Source organism: Falco punctatus (genome assembly GCF_963210335.1).
Source record: "Falco punctatus genome assembly, chromosome: 8".
Taxonomy (NCBI): Eukaryota; Metazoa; Chordata; class Aves; order Falconiformes; family Falconidae; genus Falco; species Falco punctatus.
In genome coordinates this window covers 19,567,431-19,591,752 of record NC_137588.1, presented here as the reverse complement: position 1 = coordinate 19,591,752, position 24,322 = coordinate 19,567,431, and the positions used below count along the sequence as shown (strand labels likewise).

At 37.8% G+C, this 24,322-nt stretch overlaps 1 protein-coding gene across 2 annotated transcripts; it reads right to left on the bottom strand.

The window, feature by feature from the left end:
- Nucleotides 1-693: 693 nt before the first annotated feature.
- CIRSR (corepressor of RBPJ and splicing regulator) lies at nucleotides 694-24,318 on the bottom strand. 2 transcript variants are annotated; one of them, XM_080400552.1, is made up of 10 exons: nucleotides 24,141-24,318; nucleotides 23,198-23,292; nucleotides 22,565-22,638; nucleotides 21,397-21,410; nucleotides 21,251-21,306; nucleotides 20,855-20,903; nucleotides 20,530-20,647; nucleotides 5,581-5,687; nucleotides 4,020-4,105; nucleotides 694-2,262 (listed from the first exon to the last, which is right to left on the bottom strand). In XM_080400552.1, exons 1-10 carry the CDS (start codon nucleotides 24,210-24,212, stop codon nucleotides 1,539-1,541), a joined length of 1,395 nt encoding a protein of 464 aa, XP_080256678.1. In that variant the 5' UTR covers nucleotides 24,213-24,318; the 3' UTR covers nucleotides 694-1,538. The 2 variants fall into 2 exon arrangements, with proteins under 2 accessions (XP_080256678.1, XP_080256679.1); XM_080400553.1 differs by having other exon boundaries at nucleotides 21,397-21,414; nucleotides 22,568-22,638; nucleotides 24,141-24,184.
- Nucleotides 24,319-24,322: the final 4 nt, after the last annotated feature.

The window sequence follows — 24,322 nt, the reverse complement described above, 5'->3', positions numbered from 1 at the left end:
TCTTTCTTTGGAGCGGAGGCACCTTCCAGCACTTACTAGTTATTCCTTGTATCCTTCACACTGCACTTCACATGAAAATGTTCTACCAGAATATGCCTCTTCCCCTGTCACACAACTCCGTTCTCTTACACGGACGGATAGTAAGATGTTTTGTTTAGATCGTTCATACGAGTGTTTCACCAGCCTCCTGTTCCTGCCAAATCAGAGATTCCACACACACATTAGTACAGGGCCTGACTCTGCTGAATTGCGCGTGCCCTTTCACTCCCAGCTACTTCAGCAAGAACGCCTGGAGCAACCTAATGCAAAAGCATTTAAAAGAAGACCGTGACATTCCTTAATGGCTCACGCTTTCAAACTCATTCACATGCACTTGAGAGATGAGCTAGGTCACTTCCACCATATATTACAGTCTGCATGATACTGGAAAACTTCTGAGTGACCGTTTTAAGAAGCAGAAGTGGGCTGGTAATAAAAGATAGTTACATTTGTCCTGTCACTGAGGAGGGGAAGAAAGCTGCTTGCCAGAATACTGGGTATGGTGACACCTTCTCACGTGTCCGCTAACTAATGCGCTTCCATCTGCCATCCTGAAATGGCAGAAGCACTTCCTTTGCAATAAAAACCTCGTGAAGTGTTGCCCTATGCATTTGTACTGGTTCAGAACTCTGAAGAAGGCAGCAATTCTCACTGTTTCTAAAGAATAAGGTATTTTATTACACAAGTCCATCTTCATAACAACATGCGCAGAAAATGACTGACAATCATTAAAAACCCAGAAAGTGTTTCATGAAAACAAAAAGATGACTATTTACATTAACCTTCTACCACAAACAATGAAATACCTGAAACAGTTGAGGCAGTAAATATTCTTTTCATGTCTTGAGAGATTATTGAACAATAACTTGACATTGTACTGACACATACCAACAGGGGTTCAAGATGTTTAGATAGCCCTGACCAAGTTGTACACCGCAGGAGGTCAAAAAATGTTGGCTACACACTTATGTGAACTATGTGTCTCTGTTGTTTTCACTCGTGAAATTGATCTCTTACAGGGAAATTTAGGAAAAATGCTTCAGCATGAAAAAAACCCCCTCTACAATACAATGTTTTGATATCTGAAGCAGTGGTTTTATCCAGAACGATCTCAAACATTTGTTAGCATTTAGCATGTCCCAGGACTCTTCACAAATTACTCTCCGCTTCCCCTCTCAGTTGCATCTAAACAGAAATGATCATTGACAAAACCAAGAACATCACATACTGCTCTGAAATATTTTAAAACGCTACAATCAGGTCTATGAATTACTGCATGTATACAAGAGGTATTTGCCAACAAGTATATTTATACAGTAAGAAAAATATCATCACATTTATACCTAATTTACAAATATTCCAACATTATAGAAATGATGCTGTTGGCTTTATGTAGGAAATGCTAGTTGCAGAGGTTGGAAAAGGAACAGCAGTATGTAACTGAGCCCTTGTTAAAGGTATTCATCAAAAAAAGGAGATGTTTGCACCTGCCCCCTATACTACCTAGTTTTTTTCCTCTCTCTGCTTCTGCTTCTACTGCGTCTGCTCCTTTCTCCACGTTCCACTTTACTGCACTTGCCCCCATAGCGCTCTCTCATTTTTTTCTTCTCTCTGTGCGCATCTGTGCTGGGGCTCCTGGCTTCATTTTTCCTGTGCCGCTCCTCACCAGGGCTTTGACTTGGACTTTTTCTTACTTGCCTTTGCCTGGAACTGCTGTGACTTGTGCAAGGGCTTGTCCTGCTCCCCTCATCCATGCTTTGGCTTCTACTATCCCTCTCCTTTCTTTCAGTCTCTCTCTTGTCGGTGCTATGGTATCTGCTTTTGGACTTCCTTTCCCCCTCACAGAGGCTCCATTTGTTGTTCTCCGCAGAACTATCTTGCTTTAAAAGTCTGTACTTCTCCCTATCTTTGTCCTTGTTACCGTGACTACTGGGGAGATCTTCATAAAGTTTTTCTTTCCTCATCTTTGCCTTTCCTTCTGAATCGCTGCTGCTAGCTTCTGAAAACTTGTCTTTTTTTCTTTTCTTAGAATACATCTTCTTTTGTGCCGCTTTATCTCTGTTGTCAGTCTCGCTATCACTGCTGCTTACTGAAGTCTCACTGGAGGATGAGGAAGAGGATCTCATCTTACGTTTCTTGTGTTTACTTTTGCTTTTTTTCTTTTGCTGTTTTTTCTTCTTTCTGTCTTTCTTTCTCTTTTTCTTCTCCAGACGATCCAACTTCCTTTCATTTTCAAAACAGAAGAGTAGCACAATCAGATGTGTTAAAATATTCTAAATTACAAAGTCATTGTCTTTTAAAGTTCACCACTTCTTATGACCTACACCGTAAATGTGCTATTTTCCACAAAAACATGTTCAATTCCTCTCTCAACAAAGCATTATTTTTAAACTTCTAACCTGACGTTAACCATAGTAAGAATCCTCCTGTACTCCACAGCTGCTCTCAAACAGGAGGAATATGATTTTTTAGTTCTTTAATTTTAAAAAAGATAAGTAAGGTATGTCAATTTTGTCCTTGTAATTAGGAATAAATACATTCACTAGTGCTTTTTTTTCCTTGCCAGCCTGCTCTGGAGACTTTGGGAAATCATTGCTGCTTTTGTTTGTGCATTTTCATAAAAGGTTTTGAAAATGAAAAAAAAAAAGCAATTAGCATTCACTTTCTATTAATGATGGAAACTGAGACTCTGAAGCCTACGCCTCTGAGTTCTTCATGCAAACAATACAATATTTTCAATAACATTTTCTGTCACAACTAGAAATGTACAGTCTCTAGCTATAAGTACAATATTCCATCGTGCACAGGCATTTGCTGCTATTTGCCTGCTTTCACCTAGCTTTCATTTTGCTTTCTTTGTTTATTCTTTTCAAAAAAATCAGTGACTGAATAGTGAAACTACCTTCAGTCTATTAAAAAGAATCCTTTCAGACTAGTAAAATCTAAAGGACTCAAATATTTACTGAACTTCAACTTTCAAAGATAAAGTATTATAATTTCATTGTGTTGGGCCAGCAGCTCAAAGTACTGTTTTAAATGACTCAAACTACATACGTATTCCTTACTTAAAAGGAATGTAAAATATGCCACCTATTTTCAGATAATTATTTATTATATAGGTGAATAACATACATACCTACCTACCCACGTATCTCCTTAGCTATTTATCTTTCACCCCCCTCCCACTCTCTATATACAAAACTTCTCTTAACTTAAAAGGACATAGTGATACCTGTATGGGATCTACCAGGCAATAGTTAATATTTTCAATTTTAAACATTTTCAGTTATTTCAAGATAATGTTGCAAATGAATAGAGAAAAAAAAGAAGTCAGTAACCTGCCATATGAAATCAGCAGGATAGAAGCAAAGACTTGAAAACCTCATTAACATTTTATTAGAACCACAAAGTGGGTTAGCTCCCTCCGCTGGAGCAGTAAACTGTAAACCCTGATCCCAGAGCCACCGGGCTAGGCCAGCCGCGGCCTGGGGTGCAATGTCAGGTTCAGTTTAGCCGCACGGGAGAAGATAACAAACTCTGCCAAGTTGTAAACCAGTAAACAAGAACATATAATTTTTAATCCCAGAGGAAGATGTTGTAAACAGTGGAATGTAAAATAATATTTTAAAATAGCAACTGACAGCATCTTCAGCCAGCCTATTATTATTATTATTATTATTATTATTATTATTATTATTATTATTATTATTATTATTTCTTCAGTATCCCAGTTAAATTGGAAATGAGCCCTGGTGCAAAGGCATCACAACTAGACTGGAAGAGCCAGATTAAAATGAAACAACTAGATTAAAAACCCTTGTGGCATAATGCCACTTGTGGCCAAGTGTATGTTAAAGCAAGCTGATTTTCCTCTGCACTGATGGTGCTAAATTCTTCAACGGCATAGAAGAGTTACAGGGACAATCATGGAGTCAGATCTACTGGCAATACAGATCTCCTCCACTAGCTACCACACTTACCTTAGAAGTTTCTGTTTTTGTTTGGTTGATAGTGATTTTAAAAATTCAACTTCTGGATCATCATCTCCTTCACTTGCAACAAATTCCTAGGAAAATGTGGCAAGACATTAAGTTGTTATTAATAAAAATAATAATCTCTTCATTCAGATGTCTGTATTAAAAGTGATGCCTCTATGTACCTTGGTTTTGTACAGGCACAAATGTATTTGTATTACTAAGTCAGCTTAAGAGTCTTTCCAAAAAGAGCAGCATACTCGTTACAAAGTGACCCCCCTCCCCTCCCCTCCCCATTCTGTCTCAAAGCTGAGTAGGTGTTATAATGTGGGGGTTATACAACAGGAGTTATTAGTAACATATGAAAAAATCACTGCTAGGGAAAGAAATATTTCTGAAATAGTTAATAAAAATGAGCCAATTTTGGAACCCACATGACTTCTCAGGATTCGTCACTCCATTGTTATCGTGCTTGGATGAATAGGTAAGATGCTAGTCCTGCTAAAACCCAGAGTAATTTAAGCAAATTACTTTTCTGTCTCGGTTTAGTCATTAGGAAAATGGGTATTAAGACATCTACCTCACTGTTGTGTTATTAGTCTTTAAATGTTCATAAAGTGTTCTAGCAATGCAAAATACTGTAATCATATAATCTACATACAGTAACGCAATCAGCAAAGCATAGCTGCTTTGAAGACCCTGAATTCTTCAAATTATGTGCATCTGGTACACTACAGTTCTCCACTGTGATGTTTTTAATTTTAACCACATTCAGGAGGGGAAAGAATAAAGATTAAAAAGCTCTTCCAAAAAACCCCCAACATACCTAACATAAACCAAACATACTGATATCACCATGACTCATTTAACGGTGCCCATATGCTACGTTTTTCTGGGGTACATAGCTTTTTTAAATGCAAAGGTACATCCATCTGTGGAGACACAATGAATTGTTGATTTACTCAAGATTTCAAGACCAGCTTGAGGTCTTCCCCTCTTTATTAGTGGTTTGACTATCCTGCTGCATGAACAAAGCTTATTTCATAGTGGCTCACTCAAGGAGTATACATGATTTTTTTACTTTACAGTTTTATTAAAGCACCTCAATTAGAAATGTACTCTGTGCAGTTTAAGTAAAGACAATTTAATATTTTCACTCCCAGAAATAATAAATGTAACAATAGTGAATCAAGTAAAAACATCTTTAGATATAGCATTACTGGCACTAATTATTTGTGCATGCCTCCTCAAACTTCATTCAAAGGCTAGCATTGCATCGGAAGTACGCAGCAAAACCCGTAACCATCCCCTTTATGAAAAACTGAATTTCTAGTCACCCAGAGGAGGGATTTATCTTATTATGCGTGGTTTTAAAAGAAGCAATTTATGATTCACCATTCTGACTGAAACAAGTCTGGAAAACAGTAAGTTTCTGGACATTTTTCTACTGGTATAGCTATTCAGTTTTCCTATGGATATGCATATTTGAAAACATTAAGTAACAATTCACAAGCAATCACATTTAGATTTATAGACATTTTCAGCTTACTGGTAAAAAGATCATTACCTGTGATGGATCATTTGCGGTCAAGTTTCTCCCCAGTACATTTTGTTTCAGTGCAAACCCACTGTTTCTCATCTCCGCTATTAGCTCCGAGGGGTGCATTGATGGCCCTGTTCACAAAAATCACAGTTTGAATGTATCATTTATATCTCTCTACCTTTTTTGGACTCCACAGTAGGAATTCAGTTGAAGCTTTGTTAAGTAAAATCACAGCTAAATCAACTCAATAATCTTCTGCTGAGCAAATAATCAGATATGATTTTCTAAAACAGCAGTCTGGAGATTCAGAATAGAAAATAATTGCATTTTTCTTTAAGTACAAGGGGATTCTCTTATGTAACTTTGTCATGCTGAAAACAATATATATTTAGGTAAGTCTAGTAATATATTTTTATTACAGTAAAAAAGCACAGGAAACCCAAAGAAAGCACATTAAATAAGACTTTTAGGTGCCCCCTCTTCCTTAAAAGGAAAAATGGACTTCTAATATGTCACTAATAAGGCATTTCTCAAAATGATTCAAAGTTTTGAACTTAAATGTAAAAAGTAACCATTGTTAGAAACTCAGTATACATATGAAATATAAATAAATACGTGAAAAAATAATCTGTGCCCTTAGCTATTCTAGGGACCCCCAAATATGCTGGTTCTCCTCAGATATTTCTGTTTTATCAGCTTAAAACCCACACTACGTATTGTGTTAGAGTAGGTGTTGGGGATTAGGCACATCATCTTTCTTTGCAAACATCTAACAAGGAGTAAAATATGGGATGTATTTTGGATCATTCAGACTTGACTGTATAGTTCATAAACCCTGTTTACTCACTCTTTTGCTTTAATGATCATCAAAGCCTCATGTACTTGTCTGATTAGGTACTTTTTCTTCACCCTACACATGCACTCTTTTGTTAGGCCACTTTCAGTAAATTTCCTTACCAGTTCATTCACCAACTTTACTGTCAATGAATTAGTACTACTGTATAAGGTAAATCTAAATTATAAGGAATGTAAACTAGAGCATGGAGCGCATGGTGACTACTTTTCAGTAAACTAAATGTAAATTATACGATTAATTAGTTTTACGAAACATACCGATCCTGCGTTGTGGTTTTAAGAGTTCCTTAGTTGTGGAGATGGACAAAACCCATATATTTTTAGCTCAGAAAAGTATGGAAAGGGAGATTTTTAGTATGGAAAATATATGGAAAGTCAAATAGCACTTTCTCAAAAAAATGTCATCTTCAACTTTTTCTTCATCTTCCCGTATAATACATTGCTTACAGAAACAGGCCTATATGTAAAGCAGGAAGGAAGAAGATAAAACTTTGAAAATGGTTTAAGAAGCCCTTGCATTACTGACTTTCTTTTCACAAGTTCCTTATTTTGCCAGGCAAAAGAATTTCCTAGTAAGATACCTTTTAGCCTTTCCTCAAGTTTACATTTTTATTAAGTAGGGGGTTATACCCCACCCTCCCAATATATGTTACCAGAAGCGCTTTTTCTTTTTACATTTTACAGTGTAACTGTAAGCTCACTGATAAGTTAACGAACGTATATGGGCTCCAGTGTCTACATTTTTGCTTATTTCAAACTTAAAACCTTGCTCTGCTTGCCCAAATCTACTCTGGCTGGAAGAGAGAGACATTAGACAGAAACCTAACAACAGAATTTGGTACCAGCAAGCATCTTGATTTGAAAAGGCCACACAAACCAGCCACACCGTTCAGTCAAATACCCTCTACGAGGAAGCTGAATGGAGACAAAGTTTAGAGTTGTGAAAGAAGATTTCATCGTACCAAAGAAACCAAAGCATTCGACAGGATGGCCTGCAATACTATTATTCAAAGGCAGCAAGAGCCACTACTAACAAAGTAACCTAACTAATTTACCAGCTATTCCTCCTCCTTCAGGGTCTCAGACTTGGCTGCATTTTGATGTGTATTGGATACCTAATTATTCTCATCAGTGTGAAAGGTAAGTAGAGGAATTCAACTTGTTCAAATCTATAAAGATTTGCAAAATAACGAAGACAGAACCTAACTTTGTGGTTCCATACAAGGACTACGGGCAGAACTGAGGCCAGAGGGGTGTAAAGGCATATCAGCCTTCAAAAGCACAGTTCAAAATTATTTTCTAGAAATAAACTTTTCAGGCATTTTTTGTGCATAACGCTAGAAAGTGGTAAGCAAAATAATTTCCTCTTTTATGTAAAAGGTTTATAATTAATGCACTCTACTATTGATTTTTGTGTATTTATGCCGAATGGTATCAGTTGTGCTGTAACGCACAGTCCATACAGATGAACAAGAGACCTGTCAAGGTGGCTGCTCACGCTGGGATCCAACACACAATGGCATGCAAACTTTTGAGTTAGCTTCCCTATGCTTTTTAGAGGTGAAATCAGCAACAGATGTAAAAACCAAAAATACAGGTAAGCTTAGGAGGAAAGCAAGACAGGCAAAAAATAATTTAAATGCCTTCTGTTTCCCTGTTTATTAATGATATCAAAGAGACACTCATAGCTCAATCTACAATATTTCAGTTGCAACATGGTATTACCACGATGACGACAGTTACCAAATGACTGTTATTCCTGCTTTGTGGATGTATACAAGCAGCACCAGATGCACCTTCAAAACCTTGAGACTAAAGTGGTTTATGGAATAATTCCTGTTTGGGTCTCCCTTTAATTGTGAGGGAAACAGTAATTTAGGTTCAGACTAGCTTGTCAGGAGAAGCAAGATCTCCGTAAAGCTTTATGATGTATGCTATTTTTACTGTAACTAAAGGTTTTACAAAACGCTAGGAAATGAAATTCAGGAAATAAACCAACCCCACAAATGGAAGTGGTGTCAAAACACAGCTCTGTTTCACAACCCTTCTGTGTTCAGACCCCAGCCAGGCAGGCATGATACAAGCACGCTGTCCACTACGGATGATTACAGAGGGCTCTCTCCCACTGTATGACCTTTGCAGTTTAACAAACGTTAACATTTTTGAGAGGACAACACAGGTGAACCTGCTCACACTTTTTTCCTGAACAGCTGATGCCACTGAACTTCCCAGAAGTTCTGCTGCCCAATGACAGCAAGACTGCATCGCTACCTCTGTGCAGGTAGCAATGCTAGACCACAGCAGAGAGAAAACAGTATCTGATCTGGGAAGCCTAAAGAGACTGTTTTCTACCTGGTTACAAGTCCAGGCTGAGAAGTTCTATTAAAACATTCTATTTGACAACAGCTGCACAGCTTAATAACAAATCTTTATTACTACCTAATTTCTGCAACACAACAATGAGAATCAAGATTTTAATCTTATAATTAAACTCCTTTGCTTGGAATCAAAGGAATCAAATGCTTGGTAACTTTCCTTTCCCATCCACGCCTCATCAGACTGCTTTTGGTTTACACTTTGACAATTCTTGATAAGCAGATCTGATTTTCTTTGAAATCAGTACAGTTTGAGGTCTCCCAGGATTCCTGGGCACAGCTAATTTATGTGACAGCACTGAGATTTGTAACACACTGTGGGCAGCTTCTTTGCAGAGTTTTAAAAGATGTAGGTGCCTAATTGTGTGAGCAAACAATTGCTTTCCCATTTCCACACTACAAAATTAAACAGGGCATTTCTCCTGGCTAACACAAACGAGGGACACAAAATCTGTAGAAGAAACACCAAACACTGAACCTCACTTAACAGAGGTTTGAAAAACTCAACTTCTCAGAAGTGTCTTTGACTTCCTTATTTAGGAGCTAAAGCTTAAAGCTTGGAGCCAGCAGTATATTGGCTGGTAGAGGGCCTCTTCCTTTGTTTGCTGTGAATCGGTTGTGGAGTCCTACTTGCTGGACATGCAACTATGCTTGGAGTGACAAAACTTGGTTTGCCTGGTGAGCCAAAGAGGTAAATCTTTTCAGCCTGTCTTTGGCTTATGACTACACTTACGTCATTACCCTCCAAGATCTTCAGAGCAAACAGTACAAAGTATACCTAATAGCCATATATCTTGACCTAGGTAAGTTCTAATTAAGCCATAAACTGTAAAACACACAGTAAAATTGAGCTGAGAGGCTCCCAGCTGGCTAAAACTTTGGGAACTGATGTTAACTAAGTATTCTTGAACAGCATCCATCAACTTGCAAAAAATTACTCCTACATTAGGCATAGAAAAATACTTTGTCTACTATGAATTCTGATGTCCTCATATTTGCATTCCTTATGGACTTATGAGACAGTGTGAAGAAGCTACCCGCAGGATGTCATCCCGGTCAAAACATCTGGAGATGACATTATACTGTGAGTTGACAGAACGTTAGATGTAAGATTCCTGTCAAAATAGCTGAATGCTACAACTTCTGACAATTAGTCTCTCTGCATTCTTCTACCAGCAAACTAAAAATAAGTCCAAAGTTACAATGTTTCATCATCTGTTTCTTATTCTTTCTGAAACAAGTCAAATACAGTACCTTGCTATTTCTGAATATGACTGTCAGGCTTATTTTCTGGAATTTACATTTTGAGAGGGAAAAAAAAAAGAAGAAAAAAAGGGAGAAGAAAAAAACCTGTAAAACTTTTCCAGCTGACACTCCTTTAAAGCTAAAACATTTATCTGCTTTAAAATTAATTTATAGTCTCAGAAAAGCTTTTTACCATATAGTGGAATTAATTGCTTGCTGATATACTTATTTTTATGCATTAAGATAACCGACAACTTGTTCAGTTTTCTACAGCTACAGGTACTTGAAATTATATTACGGGCTTGCACAAAAGAGGCTCCATATTTAAAGACCCACCAAAGAACTTTTAAAGTATTTTTTCATGGCCTTTGTAATTCTCAAGAGGTAGTCTTGTCAAGCAAATAGGCTACAGTTTCTTCCTGCTTCTTACTTCCCACAGAAGTTCTTGCTGGATTAATTCTCTCTGTTTTCTTCTGTTTAAGATGCTATTTAAGGAAAAAATCAAGATAGCTCAGTTGACTCAAAGAGCTGGGGGCACAAAATCGGGAAACTCAAACCATTCAATGAAGAAAAGGATTTTTAGTCTTTCCAAAGTACAAGCTGAGTGCAACCTTAGCTTGACAGCTGCTGGTACATCTTTGTAATACTTGTACAACTAAATAAACAAAGAGCTATAAAAAGATTTTTTCTGAAGCCTATATGAGCATCAATTATACTGGATTGGAGAAGGATATCCTACTAGGATTTCTACAACATATTGTAAATTTGCTCCTTTATAACAAAAAGCATGCCAATTTCTTATCACGCTTAACAGAGATCAATTCTGTTTCTATTCAGCATCTGGTGTGTGTGTGTGTATGTGCAATATAATTTTGGATTTCAATTACTTAAATGCCTAGCTTATAGCAAGCTCTCCCACTCCGCATAACTACCCCCTCTCCTGTCCCAGAAACGAGAAACCTATAGCTGCAATTAATTTTCAATTCTTTCTGTACCGCTCCTGAAGCTACAGATGCAGAGTATATGTAACACCCTCTCCTTGCCACAATGTTTCCTACAGGAGGCACGGGCACAGGCTTCCTCATAGGAGAACAATGCTAGCTGTAACATACCAGCTAGCAGGCCTCCATTAAAATGTCTAAAGCACATTATTCAAATTATCCAATATTAGAGAATAGTACACTAAAACCTCTTTTCATAACGACTGTGATTAAATACCACTTTTTCTGCAACAGTTTCAGTGGCAGTAAGGACAGACCATAATGTTATGATTGCCAGTATCATCAAAAATAGCAGTTTTACTTCTATCTACTCATGATGCATAGTCTTGACAGTATCCGCTCAATTTATTGATAACAGCTTTCACTGCTGTCCCCAGTGCAGATGAGCAAACTGAATTACTCTTTGCAGTCAATTAAGTTTTAAATGGATTTTTATTGTGGAATACATATGGAAAGCAAAGAGATAAGGAACAGCAATAGTGTAACCACTATCCCCACCTGTGGCAGGGGAAATTAAGGTAACCAACTGTACTTAGATAGCGGCTGCAGTTCTATATTGTTATGAAATGGACTACTCAATATAAAAGTTACCGAAAAAGGCTGAAGGTTCTTCATGGTGTTATTTTAATTACAACTTTTTAACCTTTATTTTAACTAATGCTCATTTTGTGTATCAGCAAAACAGAGTATTTGGAACGGGGCTTTTCTAGAGCTTCCCCTTCCTGAAAACATGCTCTGGTGTGGGACATCTTTTAGTTTACAGAGTGATCATTTAAATCTAAAACCACCACAATCAACACATCATCACACTTCTAACTTGGAACTAGAGAGATAATTTACATAAACATAAATGTAAACAAAGCACACCTGTATATCTGCTATCAATTCACCAGTACACATCACACCCAGTATACGCCACTCTACAGTGTTTAAAAATTAATTTATGAATCAAGGACAAGATACTTTCAAGGCTTACCCTTTATTACTACATAATTTTTGTTAACAGTAGGCCTAAAGCATGTTGTCCAAGATGCATATAAGAAAGAACGAAGACAACATAACTCTTCCTAGTTGTAATTTGAGTTTCTACATAACGGTGATACTGAAGCCACACCCTGCTGTGGAAAAATAAATAAATAAGTACATACTCCAGGGAGTATGCAAACAGCTCTTTCACATTCACCAGGTTTTATAAGACCATTCTGCTGGTGGATTTTGGTTCAGCACACAATCACATGAAGGATGAACATACTCTGAATTCAGAATGCTGCCTTCTCCGGGTGGCAGCAAAGGCGTAACATATGATACAAGGCTTTTTAGGTTTTTATTTAAAAGAGAAACTAAATTTAAAATCAGTAGACAGCTATGTCAATACATCCATATACATTTTTGTGCTCTCCACAGAGTTTCATAGTTTTTTTCATATGGCTTGAAAGGAAACTGAACAAAACCAGAAAAAAATTTACAGACTGAACCTAATCACACTGCCTCATCTGTGAAGTTTTACTGTGGTTGTAACAGACATAGCAGTGGACACTTGCTTATCTGAAGTACAAAGAGCCATTATCAAAATTATGTGATCAGGATCCTGGTCATGAAGAACACTGCAAATTTATGCTGCCTCCACTAATACAGAATTGATCATTTTTTACTAATAATTTTACCACCTATTTCAGGGTTGACTGCATTTTGACCATATTTACACTTCAAAGCAAGTGCTGCAGTTGGCATTGAGATAAATCAATGAATAAAAAAAATCTGGCTTTTAATTAGCTCTTCTTAAGATGGTCTGCAGTTTAACTGAATTTAACACTTTAGCACAGAATTTCAGTATGATCTGTCATGCTTTTGTCCTAGGGTATTTCAGAGAAACCTGTTCCCTTTTTACTTTTTTTGAGTACTAAACCCCATTTAACAGTATCAAACTGCTATAGGAATCCATATTTATTGCTTAAACACTAAGCACAAGACTTCTAAGAAATCTGTATTTTATGCATTCACACCAAATACAGAGGCTTCGGAAACATAAATGGAGGATTATTCTAAAATGTGACAGTTTTGAAACTATGTGAAGATTTAGTTAAGGTTCCTACTGTTCACAATCAAAGGTCTCAGCTGCAGATCATAAAGGAAGGTTTTACACACTGTGTTTCTACAGATGACCGTTTATACAAATATTCACAGTTACCATATTCAAATACCTTCTCTTTGTTATTACAGATTCAAGAGAACACTTAAATAAATTCCTGCATTCCTGATACAATGCACATTTTTATCTGCTGGGAAACAAAAAAGCACTGTATTTGTCACTGAAAAAATGCAGCGAGATATAGACATAATACAACATAGACAGAGATTTCCTTTTTTGCTGACTCCGTATGACTAGTAATTTCAATGATTACTATGGAAAGGAACTTCACCCAAAAGCTAAAGATCAGTTGAACACACTAAGTGACAGACTGATGGAAGCTACAGCCACAATTAGCTGAGGGGCACTCAGGCGATGACTTTTCCACAGCATGCTAATCACTTTACAGTAGCCTCTTTCTGGTCAGTAATTTCACTGGACGGATCACACATGGAGCCAGTCAGCTGTAAAACAAGCAAAGTAGTCCATAGCAGAGAAGGACGTCCAGCACCCCCCAGGCTTCGGTTTCAGAGGCCAAGAGCGTAAGAATCATTTTTAATCTTGCTGTGCCACCTCTAACTATGCCATTCAAACAACTACCTCCCCGTTTGAGAAATGAGCCTTACTTCCTAGATAGCAATTACCTTTCTTCGTAAGACAGTAAGGTTCCCAGCAGGTTATTTGTTCTAAAAAACATATGATAAAAGTTGTAAGCATTTAAGCTTTCATAGGTTTTTAGCAATGTCCCCCAACCCTCATTGAACAGGATAGAGAAAAAAGGAAAAGAGAAAAAAGCTTGTCCTAACTTTACCTGACTAAAAATTTGCAGGCAATTTTGAAGTGAAGTAACAGTATTACTTCAAAACATTCTGCAGAGAAAACCTACTAGTCTCTATTCTAATGAAATCAAAGGCTTTTCAGACTTCACAAAAAAAAAGCAGTGAAAATCACAAAAAAAATTAAAAATCAACAGAGGCTGCTGGTTAATGACAAAAAAGGATTGTAAAAACAGGCAAACTTTTAGATGCTAGTGGCCTGTTTTTTTTGCTGGTATATATTACATATTTTATGCTTGCATATATACACAGTGGCACATAAAGTCAGAACCATAACTGATACTTTCATCTTGTCTGGACTTTGAAACTTAGAATTTTATCAGTAAAAACCCCTGTAAATCAGTTTAGCCCAAAGAAGCATTTTGATTGCCTAATTTAGCTTTGTAAAGGAGAAGTAAATCTTGTAAGTTGGTCTCTGTAAGCCTCACAGCTGGAACATTCTAACACTACTTTGCAGTTTCCAGTGATCAAAGTAAGTTACTTTATATCTAAAACTAAGAATTTCATAATGGAAATAATGCAACACCAGGGGATGCAGTTATCATGAATAATTACACTCCTGGGAGATTACAGACAAGGCTGTACCCCAGGGGTGTGATTATCCCATGATAACCACATCCACTGAAATTGCCTTATTGCAAAAATAATCTCTATTCACTGGTGAGATATTATTCAATAGGCACTTTTTTAATGGTAAGATTATTATTTTTTTTTATAGGAATTACCAGCTAGATTAATAAAATGGTCCCAGAAGCAAAATAACCAAGCCACCATGCCCAAGTTAAGGTACTGACTGTACTTATTTTTGTTTGCCGGAGCACTGCAGTGTATGTCAGGTCTTGAAAGACAGCAGTCTCACCAAACACCGTTATATGCCACAGACGTGCTTTTGCCCTGCAGTGGTTCCACCAGAGTAAACTGAAGTCCATGACTGGTCTTTGCTACAAGATACTCAACACTGAATCCAAAACAGCTATTGCTAATCAGTTTATGTGCAAAGAGAAAGATTACAATGCACTTCACATAAGATTCAAAGACAAGTATCCTGCTGCTGGAATAAGAGAATCACAGCTTATAGAAGTTATGGGAAAGAAAAAGCCTGTTTTGGTGGTTATTTTATGATGTGAAGAAAAACGTCTGTAGGCAATCAATACCTTCTTTTTCCCCACAGAAAAACAGAGCAGGAACTTTTGATAATGCAACTAAAACAGACATAGGAGTTTAATTTGCATTCATTCGAACTCAAACATTTTGTCTGAGGCTAAAAAAACCCAGTCTGAGTCTAAATAAGACCTTTTGTTTTGCTCTCTTTTGGAAGCAGGAAAAAAAGAAAGAACAAAATACAAACTGATCTTGTAACAAGTGCTCTTGAATTCTGCTTCTATATTACTTAAACTTTTTCTCATTCAAATAAGGAGTCTACATCCTACTGAAACTCACTGATTTGGGCATTTGGGAAAAAAAAAATTACATTGCTCCCTGGGCTTGTAGTAAACTGAAGTCACCACTTTGACCTTTGAAGGTCCAGTTTTGGAGGAAGAAAGGGAAGGATGGGGAAAAGCTGCTCTTGCTCTTCTAGCTCAGTAACTTGGTTATCCTAATGAAATTATTTTTTACTCTCATTTTCTGTCAAAAGCTCTTGCTTTTGACCAAGGAGGAAGATGAAAATGCCCCTCCAATTAGGTAAGTGCCAATCTTTTGTACATACATAAAGATACGTTGGCACTATTGTGGCCACCACTGTTTGTACCGGGTTTGGCTGGTATAATTTTCTTCATAGTAGCTTGTACAGGGCTGTGTTTTGGGTTTGTGAGCAAACCAGTGCTGATAGCAAGGGACACTTTGCCCAGCATCAAGGCCTTTTCAGTTTCTCAGGCTGTCCCACCAGCAAGCAGGCTGGAGGTGCACAAGAAGTTGGGAGGGGACACAGCTGGGACAGCTGACTCCAGCCATATTCCATACCATACAACACTGTGCTCAGCAATAAAAGCTGCAGTAAGAAGGAGGAAGAAGGGACGTTTGGACTTATGGCATTTGACCTCCCAAGTCACCATTACCCATGATGAACACCTGCCTGCCATGGAAAGCGGTGAATGAATTCCTGATTTTGCTTTGCTTGTGTGTGCAGCTTTTGCTTTACCTATTGAACTGTCTTGTCCCAGCCCACAAGTTTTCTCACTTTCACCGTTCCAATTCTCCTCCCCATTCTGTGGGGGAGAATGAGTGAGCAGAGAGTAGGGCTGAGCTACACCATCCTGTTTCCCTTCCAGGTTAATTAACTCTGTCCAGTAATGTTCCTGACGGCAGTTACACTTCTACACCAGAGATTTTTAGACTTCAAAGTTATTACATGATGGAATTCAGTCATGAGTCTAATTAGTATATAATAAGCTTCTCCTGTGGTTCCTAAACTTGTATGGGTAAGATGTTTCAGTCCTCCTTTACAGCAGAGCATCTGAAGAAGTTCTGCCATTACTGTTCTGTGGATAGAAATGTATTTGGGCAAATGCATGAAGACAGCAGTGAACAAGACAGTCCTCTATTTTCCTGTGTGCTAAGTGTACTTCTCCAAAACAAGGCTGAGAAGAAAGAGGCCTGCTAAACATCTCCTACAGGGAAGACAGACCATTTCTTAAATCTGCTTCTGCAGAAATTAGTGATGCCAATGTCCTTAGAATACTAGATTTAGAACCACGAGGCTGAGGGTTCCCAAGCACTGATTGCTTACAGATTCATTACCAGCCAGGATGCTTTGCCATACATGGACTAGCATCTTCCAACACTATGCTGATGCACTTTGTGCTCTAACAAGGGAGAGGATTTTTAAAGTTTGAAGAATCTTAACCTAAATTTTGGTAGTGCAACTACCACACACTGCCCAGAAGAAATTATTCAGTTCAGTTTGCAAGAAAAGGATGCCAGATCAACTTTTACTAGGATGAAGAGACTACAGATAAGAGGAAATAATGTGCTACCAAGTAAATCCCTTGAAAGCAAGCGCTCTTTTCAAAGACTTTATAGAAAAATTCCAAAGATTAGCTCTTTAAAAAAGAAAAAAAAAATTCAATGTTCTATAGCTTAAATTTGGTTCTTCCAATACAATTAATTCCATAAACTAGCTGGAGTCCTGGAATATTGACTACTGCACTAAAATTTTCTTCTGGTTTCACCTTCATTCCTTACTATATGTATATTTCTCAGATGTACCCTTTTATTTATGAGACAATATTTATATTTCAATTTCCTGACACACAAGCTAGGAACAAATTTTCAAAGATGGTTTTCTACATATGGAATTACTTCCTGACCTTTAAAAGTCTTATCTGCTCTAATAATTTAGCCCAACATTTTTCAAGACTTTCTTGAGAGCTGGTTGCAATTTTACACATTTATTTATTAAAACTCCATACAAATAAATTAAATAAACATTCCAGACTTCTTGTGTATTATAAACAATCATTCCCTATCCTTGAAATCCCTATTCATTGTTCTCTTCAGGGTGTTTATTTTCTTCTACACTGTAGAAATGAACAAACAGCTTCTGAAAATTCTTTGGAGTTCAGAACTTAGAAGCCAAGTGGTTTTGTACTTTTTTGTGTGTGTGCTGACAATCGTGATACATGAAAACTCTGGACTATTTACATGTCTTTGACAAGTTTTCTAAGCATGAGGAGACACTTATTTGTGACACATGGCAGGGGAAGTGTGTGGGTGGATGGGAAGCAATTCAAGCCCCCCCCCTTTTTTTTTTTTAAGCCTAATCATCAATTTGTCAAACACAGAAAGGTTTCATAAAAAGATGATATCATAAAAAGTCTCTGTCCCTTACAAAGCAGCATTTTCTGCAGTTCTAGCCAACCTGAATAAGAACAATGTGGCAATGGACATTTTTTCAGTACTATAAAATAATGAGAAATAATCAGGAATTTAGTCTAGAGACATAAAAGCAGCCTAGGAGTGCATGGAATTACTGATTGAGACGTGGGAAGCAGCAGAGCATGAGGACATATGTTGCACAGAGGAACAGAAGAAGGTTCTTGGAGGTGGATACTGATCCAGCATTAGGGCTAGTCAAGAATTACGTAGAAGTAATGAGACAAAACAGAGCAATAAAGAGAAATGGTCAAGACAAGATTACATTGTTGGGGGGTGTTGATCGGCACATGGAAGAATCTGGATTTTTAATGTTGCAGTGTCTTGTTAGGAAATGTAAACACAGTGTTTTACCCTCAGCGTAGGTTAATTTTACAGAGCTAACTGCAGATTTCCTGCACTGTAACAACTCTCAGCAGTGCAAAGATAACTACTTACTCCCATCCCAGACAACGTAAGACTAGTGCCAGGGTTTAGTTGAAAAAAAATCCCATTTTTTAGAAAATGTGTGATGTAAGCTTTAATACGCCTCATAGATGAGTTATGAGTCTTAAGAGAATCAGCGAATTCAGTAACTTGTGTTCTCACTTAACTATAGTGCTTCATTTACATACATAGAATTTTCTAAAGTCATCAAAGGAGTGTAATTTAGCTTGTTATTAAGTCAGATGAAGTTTTAGAAAAGTTGATAAAAGGATTGTATTCCTGAGGTTAGAAAAAGCAGACAACCTTTTATCTGATGATCTAATTAATGATCTTACCACTCCCCATAAGCCTTATATCTGCTATTAAATGGAGAACTTAAAATTGTTTTAATTTTACCTATACTGTTTTTACATAGTGTCCCTGAAAGAAAGAAAAGGAAGTAGCAGTATCATTACAGCTGACTATTCAAATCCAAGAACAGCGTCTTACAAATTATATATACAAACCCTGATCTGTCACCCACCCCTACTCCCTGAAATCCTTCCTCAATCTATAAAAAAAGTCCATGCTCAGCATAGCACACTCTAAGTTCCAGAGCTAAAACCGAGAGGGCACTGGCACAGTCTGGGAACATCCAAGTAGTTTTACAGCACTTTTCTTCATGCAAAATACATCATATGTGCTAAATCCCTCTCTTCAGGCTCAGAAAGGCAGTTTGGAAAGCTACCCAGAGAACATCTCCCTGACTGGGAAACACCCACAGCAGTCAAACATTGTCTACACGTACATAATCGGTTCAGTTAGGTTTGAAACAAGCAGTTAGTCTTGTATTGACACTACAAAGTGTCCATATTACACTGTTATGAATAATAAGGAGTCCATTTTCAAGTTTGTGCAAGCACATGTAAATACTTTCCACTTTCCCAGCCAAACACTCCTAAAATTTACCCACGTAATTTGAAGTGTGGGGTGGGAGGTGGGGGGAAGTGAGTTCTGCAGCACAAAAGCATATCTGACACCTAAGAGCTGCACAATATAATTCTACCAGCACCAAACACAAGCACAATTTCTTCCAAGGTAAGAAAGAAAGAAGAAAATTATTTAATGTTATAATCTACTGAACAGAAAGGCTGATAATGTCAACTACAGGTTGGCTAAACAATGGTATAATCATCAGACAGTGCCTAAAAGCAGGGGAACATAAGAGGTACTATTTCCTTTAAATTAAGTCTCCCAGGCCTCATCTCAAAGAAATGACACGTCTAGGTGATCTAATTCTGAAAAGCAAGATTCTTGGTAGGCTAAGTATGTAGTAAAACCAAGAGCTACTACATCAAACAGGTAACACCTGGAGGTTTTCTGTCCTTCCTCAGGTTATCAAGTGTGCAATTGTAATGCTATCCCTGCAAAGCTGAATACACAACGCTGCACGTGATCTTAAAGCACAGTACAGCAAGGCTGAAGACTCACCCGTGTTATCAGGTGCTTCTTTAATGTGTCACAAATTTAAGAATCTTTAAAGTTTTACAAACTTGGGTCAACTTACAGAAAACAAAAGTATTGTAGGCAAAAAAGTATTCAATTTGAATGTTTATATCCACTTTAAACCTCATCTAACACTAAATGCTGTGTGACCTCAAGTAACAGGAAAGCTAATCAAGGAAAAAAATGGTAGTTCAGGAAGCAATGAGAAGGCAGCTGAAAGAAAACCAGGCATCTGGAAATCTAGGTTTCAACTGCTTGCCCACTTACAGAAGCACAATTATGATATAAAAAAACCAAACCACCCAAGCCTCTCCTTTTTTCCAAGTGATTAACAAAGCTATACTGATACATCCCAGCTTTTCCAAGCAGTGTGCCTGAATCTGAACTGGGGCAGTCTCTGACAACCCATTACATTGACAATATGCGTCAACAACAACAAAAAATTATTCTGATAAACAATCCTGTTGCAGCTTCTTAATTTTTGCCACAGATAGAATTGAATCAACAGTCATTATGGAATCTTTTTTAAATGTGTCAACTAGGAATGTTGTTTAAATGTTAACTAGGAAATTAGGTCCCTGCCATTTGAAATAATTAACTTGAAATTGTAGAATACATTTGGAATAAAGAAGCATTTTCCCATTTCATCAATTCTTTAAATTATGATAAATTTAAACCTTCTAAAATTAAATGTTATTAGCTCCCCCAAAATTTCTAACCAGCATCTTTAAAAGACATTCGCTGCCTACCTGAACCATCACTGGAGACTGAGCTTGCATTAATTCCAGAAAGGCCAAATAACGGACATTCGCGATCAGTGTTTACATGACCCCACTTGTGGCATTTAATACATCTCACATTCCGCACCTAAAAGGCAAAAAAAAATAGACATAATTTAGTTAACTACAGAGCTTAATATTTACAGAAATATCTATATTATTAGGCATAAGAGAAGCTTTTAAACTCACTGAGAAACAGATGATAAAATTAAGAGAGTCCATGTAAATGTTCTGTAGTTAGATAATATTTGAAATATACCCAAGACATCCACAGAGTGAAATTTATGGAACTTGCCTGGATACCAAATGGCTGATCTCTGATATTCATATCATCCTTAGCATATCTGTTACACAAACACAGAGAAAATGAATACTCAAATTACTATTTTGTTTAAAACCATCCTACCCCAAACTACCTTTTATTGTTAAGTGTATATCCACTTCAGAGATACACTTCCAGTAAACATTAGTTTTAATGTGTTTTCAAATATAGATGTAAAATTAAAACAAAAACTAAGCTGATCAAGGAAACAGTACTAGGTTTGCAGGTTTTACTAATTAACTGCTAGGACATGACAAGATTACACAAGTGACCTGCTCAAAAATAAAACAGGAAGGGGCCGGGGGGGGGCAGGGGGAAGAGATATGAAAGGTAAGTAAAAAGAAAAAAAAAATTATTCAGATATCTTACTTTTCTCGAGGGGCGACTTTTTGCCATTCAAATTTGTATTCAGTTTCTCCTTCTTGCTATAAAATAGAAAACATGGTAAGTTTGAAATATTTTCTTTTAATATATTTTAAGTAGGAAGAAAACAACAAAATGATGTAATGAAATACCTCCTTAGTTTCCTCTTTGAATGTTCAGAAGTCATGAAAAGAAAAGAAAAAGTACGTTAATTATGCATGTAAAATGCAGCTGGTGTCTAAGTTATACACAAAATATTCTATGGTTTATATTAATACAACGGTGCAAATACTCAGAAAGTAACTTTATTTAAATAGAGTGCACATAAATAATCAGCCTCTAGTATATGGTTACAAATGTATAAAACCAGAATAATCTTTTCAAACTATACTGATTTGATATATAAATACAAAGAACTGTATAGACTTGTTTTCCAAAAGCAGCAACAATACTTAGGTCTAAAATCTTCTATCACAAAAAATCACTAGTTTAAAATTGCAGAATATGCTCTAAGATTAAGGGATTACTTTAAGAGCTTTTAAAGTTAAATAATTGCAAAATTTGCTCTACAAGAATGAGCCCATCCAAGCACTTCCAAGGGGTTTTGCGCAAATGGGAAAGATGCATTTTAAAGGGGACGTGTCTTCTTTTAAAGGGAATATGCTTTCTTAGTTCTGCACTTATATTCAGATTTTGCTAAAATTAAGTGACTGATATGAGTACCCACCAGGTACTAAGTAACTTCAGTTTATGAATCTACTAAATAAAGTCATAGTCACCCACCACAGTCAGGTCAGCCAGCACTTTTGACTACAGAATCTCAGTATCTATTATTTCTAAAACTTCCACTTATTAACTTCTTGCTTTGGTATTTCCTATGCCTTACATGCATCAAGCTGAATTATGGACAGAGTTTTTAAGTAAAAGTGACCCTGCTATTTCTAAAAAGGTGAGTAAGCACCTTGGTAAGGTCTAGTGCTCCTTCAATGTCTTTATAATTGGCTAAAAAAAACACCTTTGGCCAACGACAGAATTTCTGTTGTTGCCAGGAAAGGTATTTTATCCATTTTTTTTCCTTTCACGCTGAACTGCTGCTTCAAAAACTCCCAACTAGTCTCAATTTGAAATAAATTAAAGCGTTGTGAGATCAAAATTATTATATGCTATGTATTTCTGCATATTACCATAGAAAGAACTAAAAATCATACCTTCTAGCATTACCTCAGTATGAATAAATTATTTTAAAATAAAAGACATTGTGCTCATTTCTTCAGAAGGTACTGTCAGTATTGCCTGCTCAAGAGTAGGAAACCACAGTACCTTTTTTTGCTCCAGGTGGGGCCTCATACATGAAATTAAGACCATTCTTCACACGCTCATCACCCATAAGCAACCTAAATAAAAAGGACAGAGTTTGGGATGTTACACACAAAACAGTCATATTACTTATATATATTTAAAAAAACCAAAACAACAAAAAACCCATGCAAATATGCAGCAGGAAATCATTATAACAACTGGGAATTTTTCATTTGTTAATTTGAGCAACAGAAGTTGAGCATCAAAAAAACCTGAGAGACCAGTCAATGCTTCTGTGTGCTCCCTTGAAATGCGTGATTTTTGGTACACAATCTCAACTGAAATGTAACTCTGTGTCCACAGAATTATGACAGACATTTTTGTGTGACCCAAATATATTGTTATACAAGGTTACCTACTGTTCCATGCAATGTAACACATTTTGAAAAGAATTAGAAGATGCACAGAAGCCACTTTAAAGAAGTTTTTGTGACCTCTGCTTAATCAAACACCAATTTATGAGTCATTGTCCTCTCCTACTACTATGGTCAATGGCAGACAATTTTTCAAATAACTCACAACGATATGCCCTTTACTATGACAAAAACAAGAGACATTAGGAAGAAGTGTGTGTGATCTTACGCTAATTCTCACCTGTTATCATAAGATTCCTGTTCTTTCAGATACTGCTGCATTAATTCTTCTTGTTTCTTCTTATCGTAAGATATTTTCTGTTCCGCCATCCATACCTAGTTAAAACAAGTAAGTTCCTAATTTAAACAAATAAAAAAGATACCACAAAATACAATCATGTATAAATACTTAACTGGCTTCATGTATTGAAAATACTTAACATGGGAAAATTCCCATTCCAATCACATAAAGCATAGTATTTTTGTCCAGCATTTCAACAAACGAATTTCCCACAGGCAGTAACGTTGATACAACTTCAACAACGTTTAGGAACTGAAGTGACGTGGGAAAGCTGAGTACGTGGGAGGAGGGGGCTCAGAGAACACCCAGGGGTGCCACCACCTTCCCCGCACCCCGGTTCCCTCGGCAGCTCCCGCAGCGGCCCACTCCTCGGGACGGGATCCCTGGCACCGGGCCCAGGCGGGTGTGAAACACCGGGAAACACGGGCAGGCCCCACAGGCGGGGGCGGCCCGGACGGTGCGTGGGGCCTGTTTATCCAGAGAGCCAGGTGCTGGGAACGTGTATAAGCATACACATTTATATTATAAATTTAAGGGCCCAGGAAAAGGCGACAGTCGCACACACCTATAAGGAAGCAAACCTGTAGCTTCAAATGTTTCCTAACTTTTCTTACTGCCCCTTCCTTCCCCCTTGCCACAGCGCCGGTCCCGCCGCAGGAAGGCCGACCTGCCCCGCTGATGCCACTGCGGTGCCGGGAGCCCGGCAGCCCCCGGGACGGCTCCCCCCACCCCCCCGGGACGGCTCCCCGCTCCCCGCCCCGGAGGCCGCGGTGCGCGGCTGAGGCGGCCTGGCTGGCCCGGCCGGCCGAGGGGCCACAGAGCCTCACCCCAGCCCAGCCCAGCCGCCCGGCAAGGCCCGCGGTAGCTGCCGGCCCTCCCTCACCTTTTTGATGTTGGACTTGGAGGCGGGGTGAAAATCCTTCTTGCACATGAAGTTGGCGAATGACTTCCCCATGGCGGCGGCGGGGAAGGTGCGACCGGCTGCCCGCGCTGACACGGGCCCTCAGCGGCTGCCTCCGCCGGGCCTTCCGGGTCGGCGGGCGGCCCTTCCTGCGGGGCGCGGCA

Excerpts from the sequence above, each read along its gene's own strand:
- CIRSR (XM_080400552.1), bottom strand. The coding sequence starts at position 24,212 with ATGGGGAAGTCATTCGCCAACTTCATGTGCAAGAAGGATTTTCACCCC. Across the intron at positions 23,293-24,140 it reads CCAAGTCCAACATCAAAAAG|GTATGGATGGCGGAACAGAA; the intron begins GTGAGGGAGGGC and ends TGTTTTAACTAG. Across the intron at positions 22,639-23,197 it reads CAGGAATCTTATGATAACAG|GTTGCTTATGGGTGATGAGC; the intron begins GTGAGAATTAGC and ends CTTTTTATTTAG.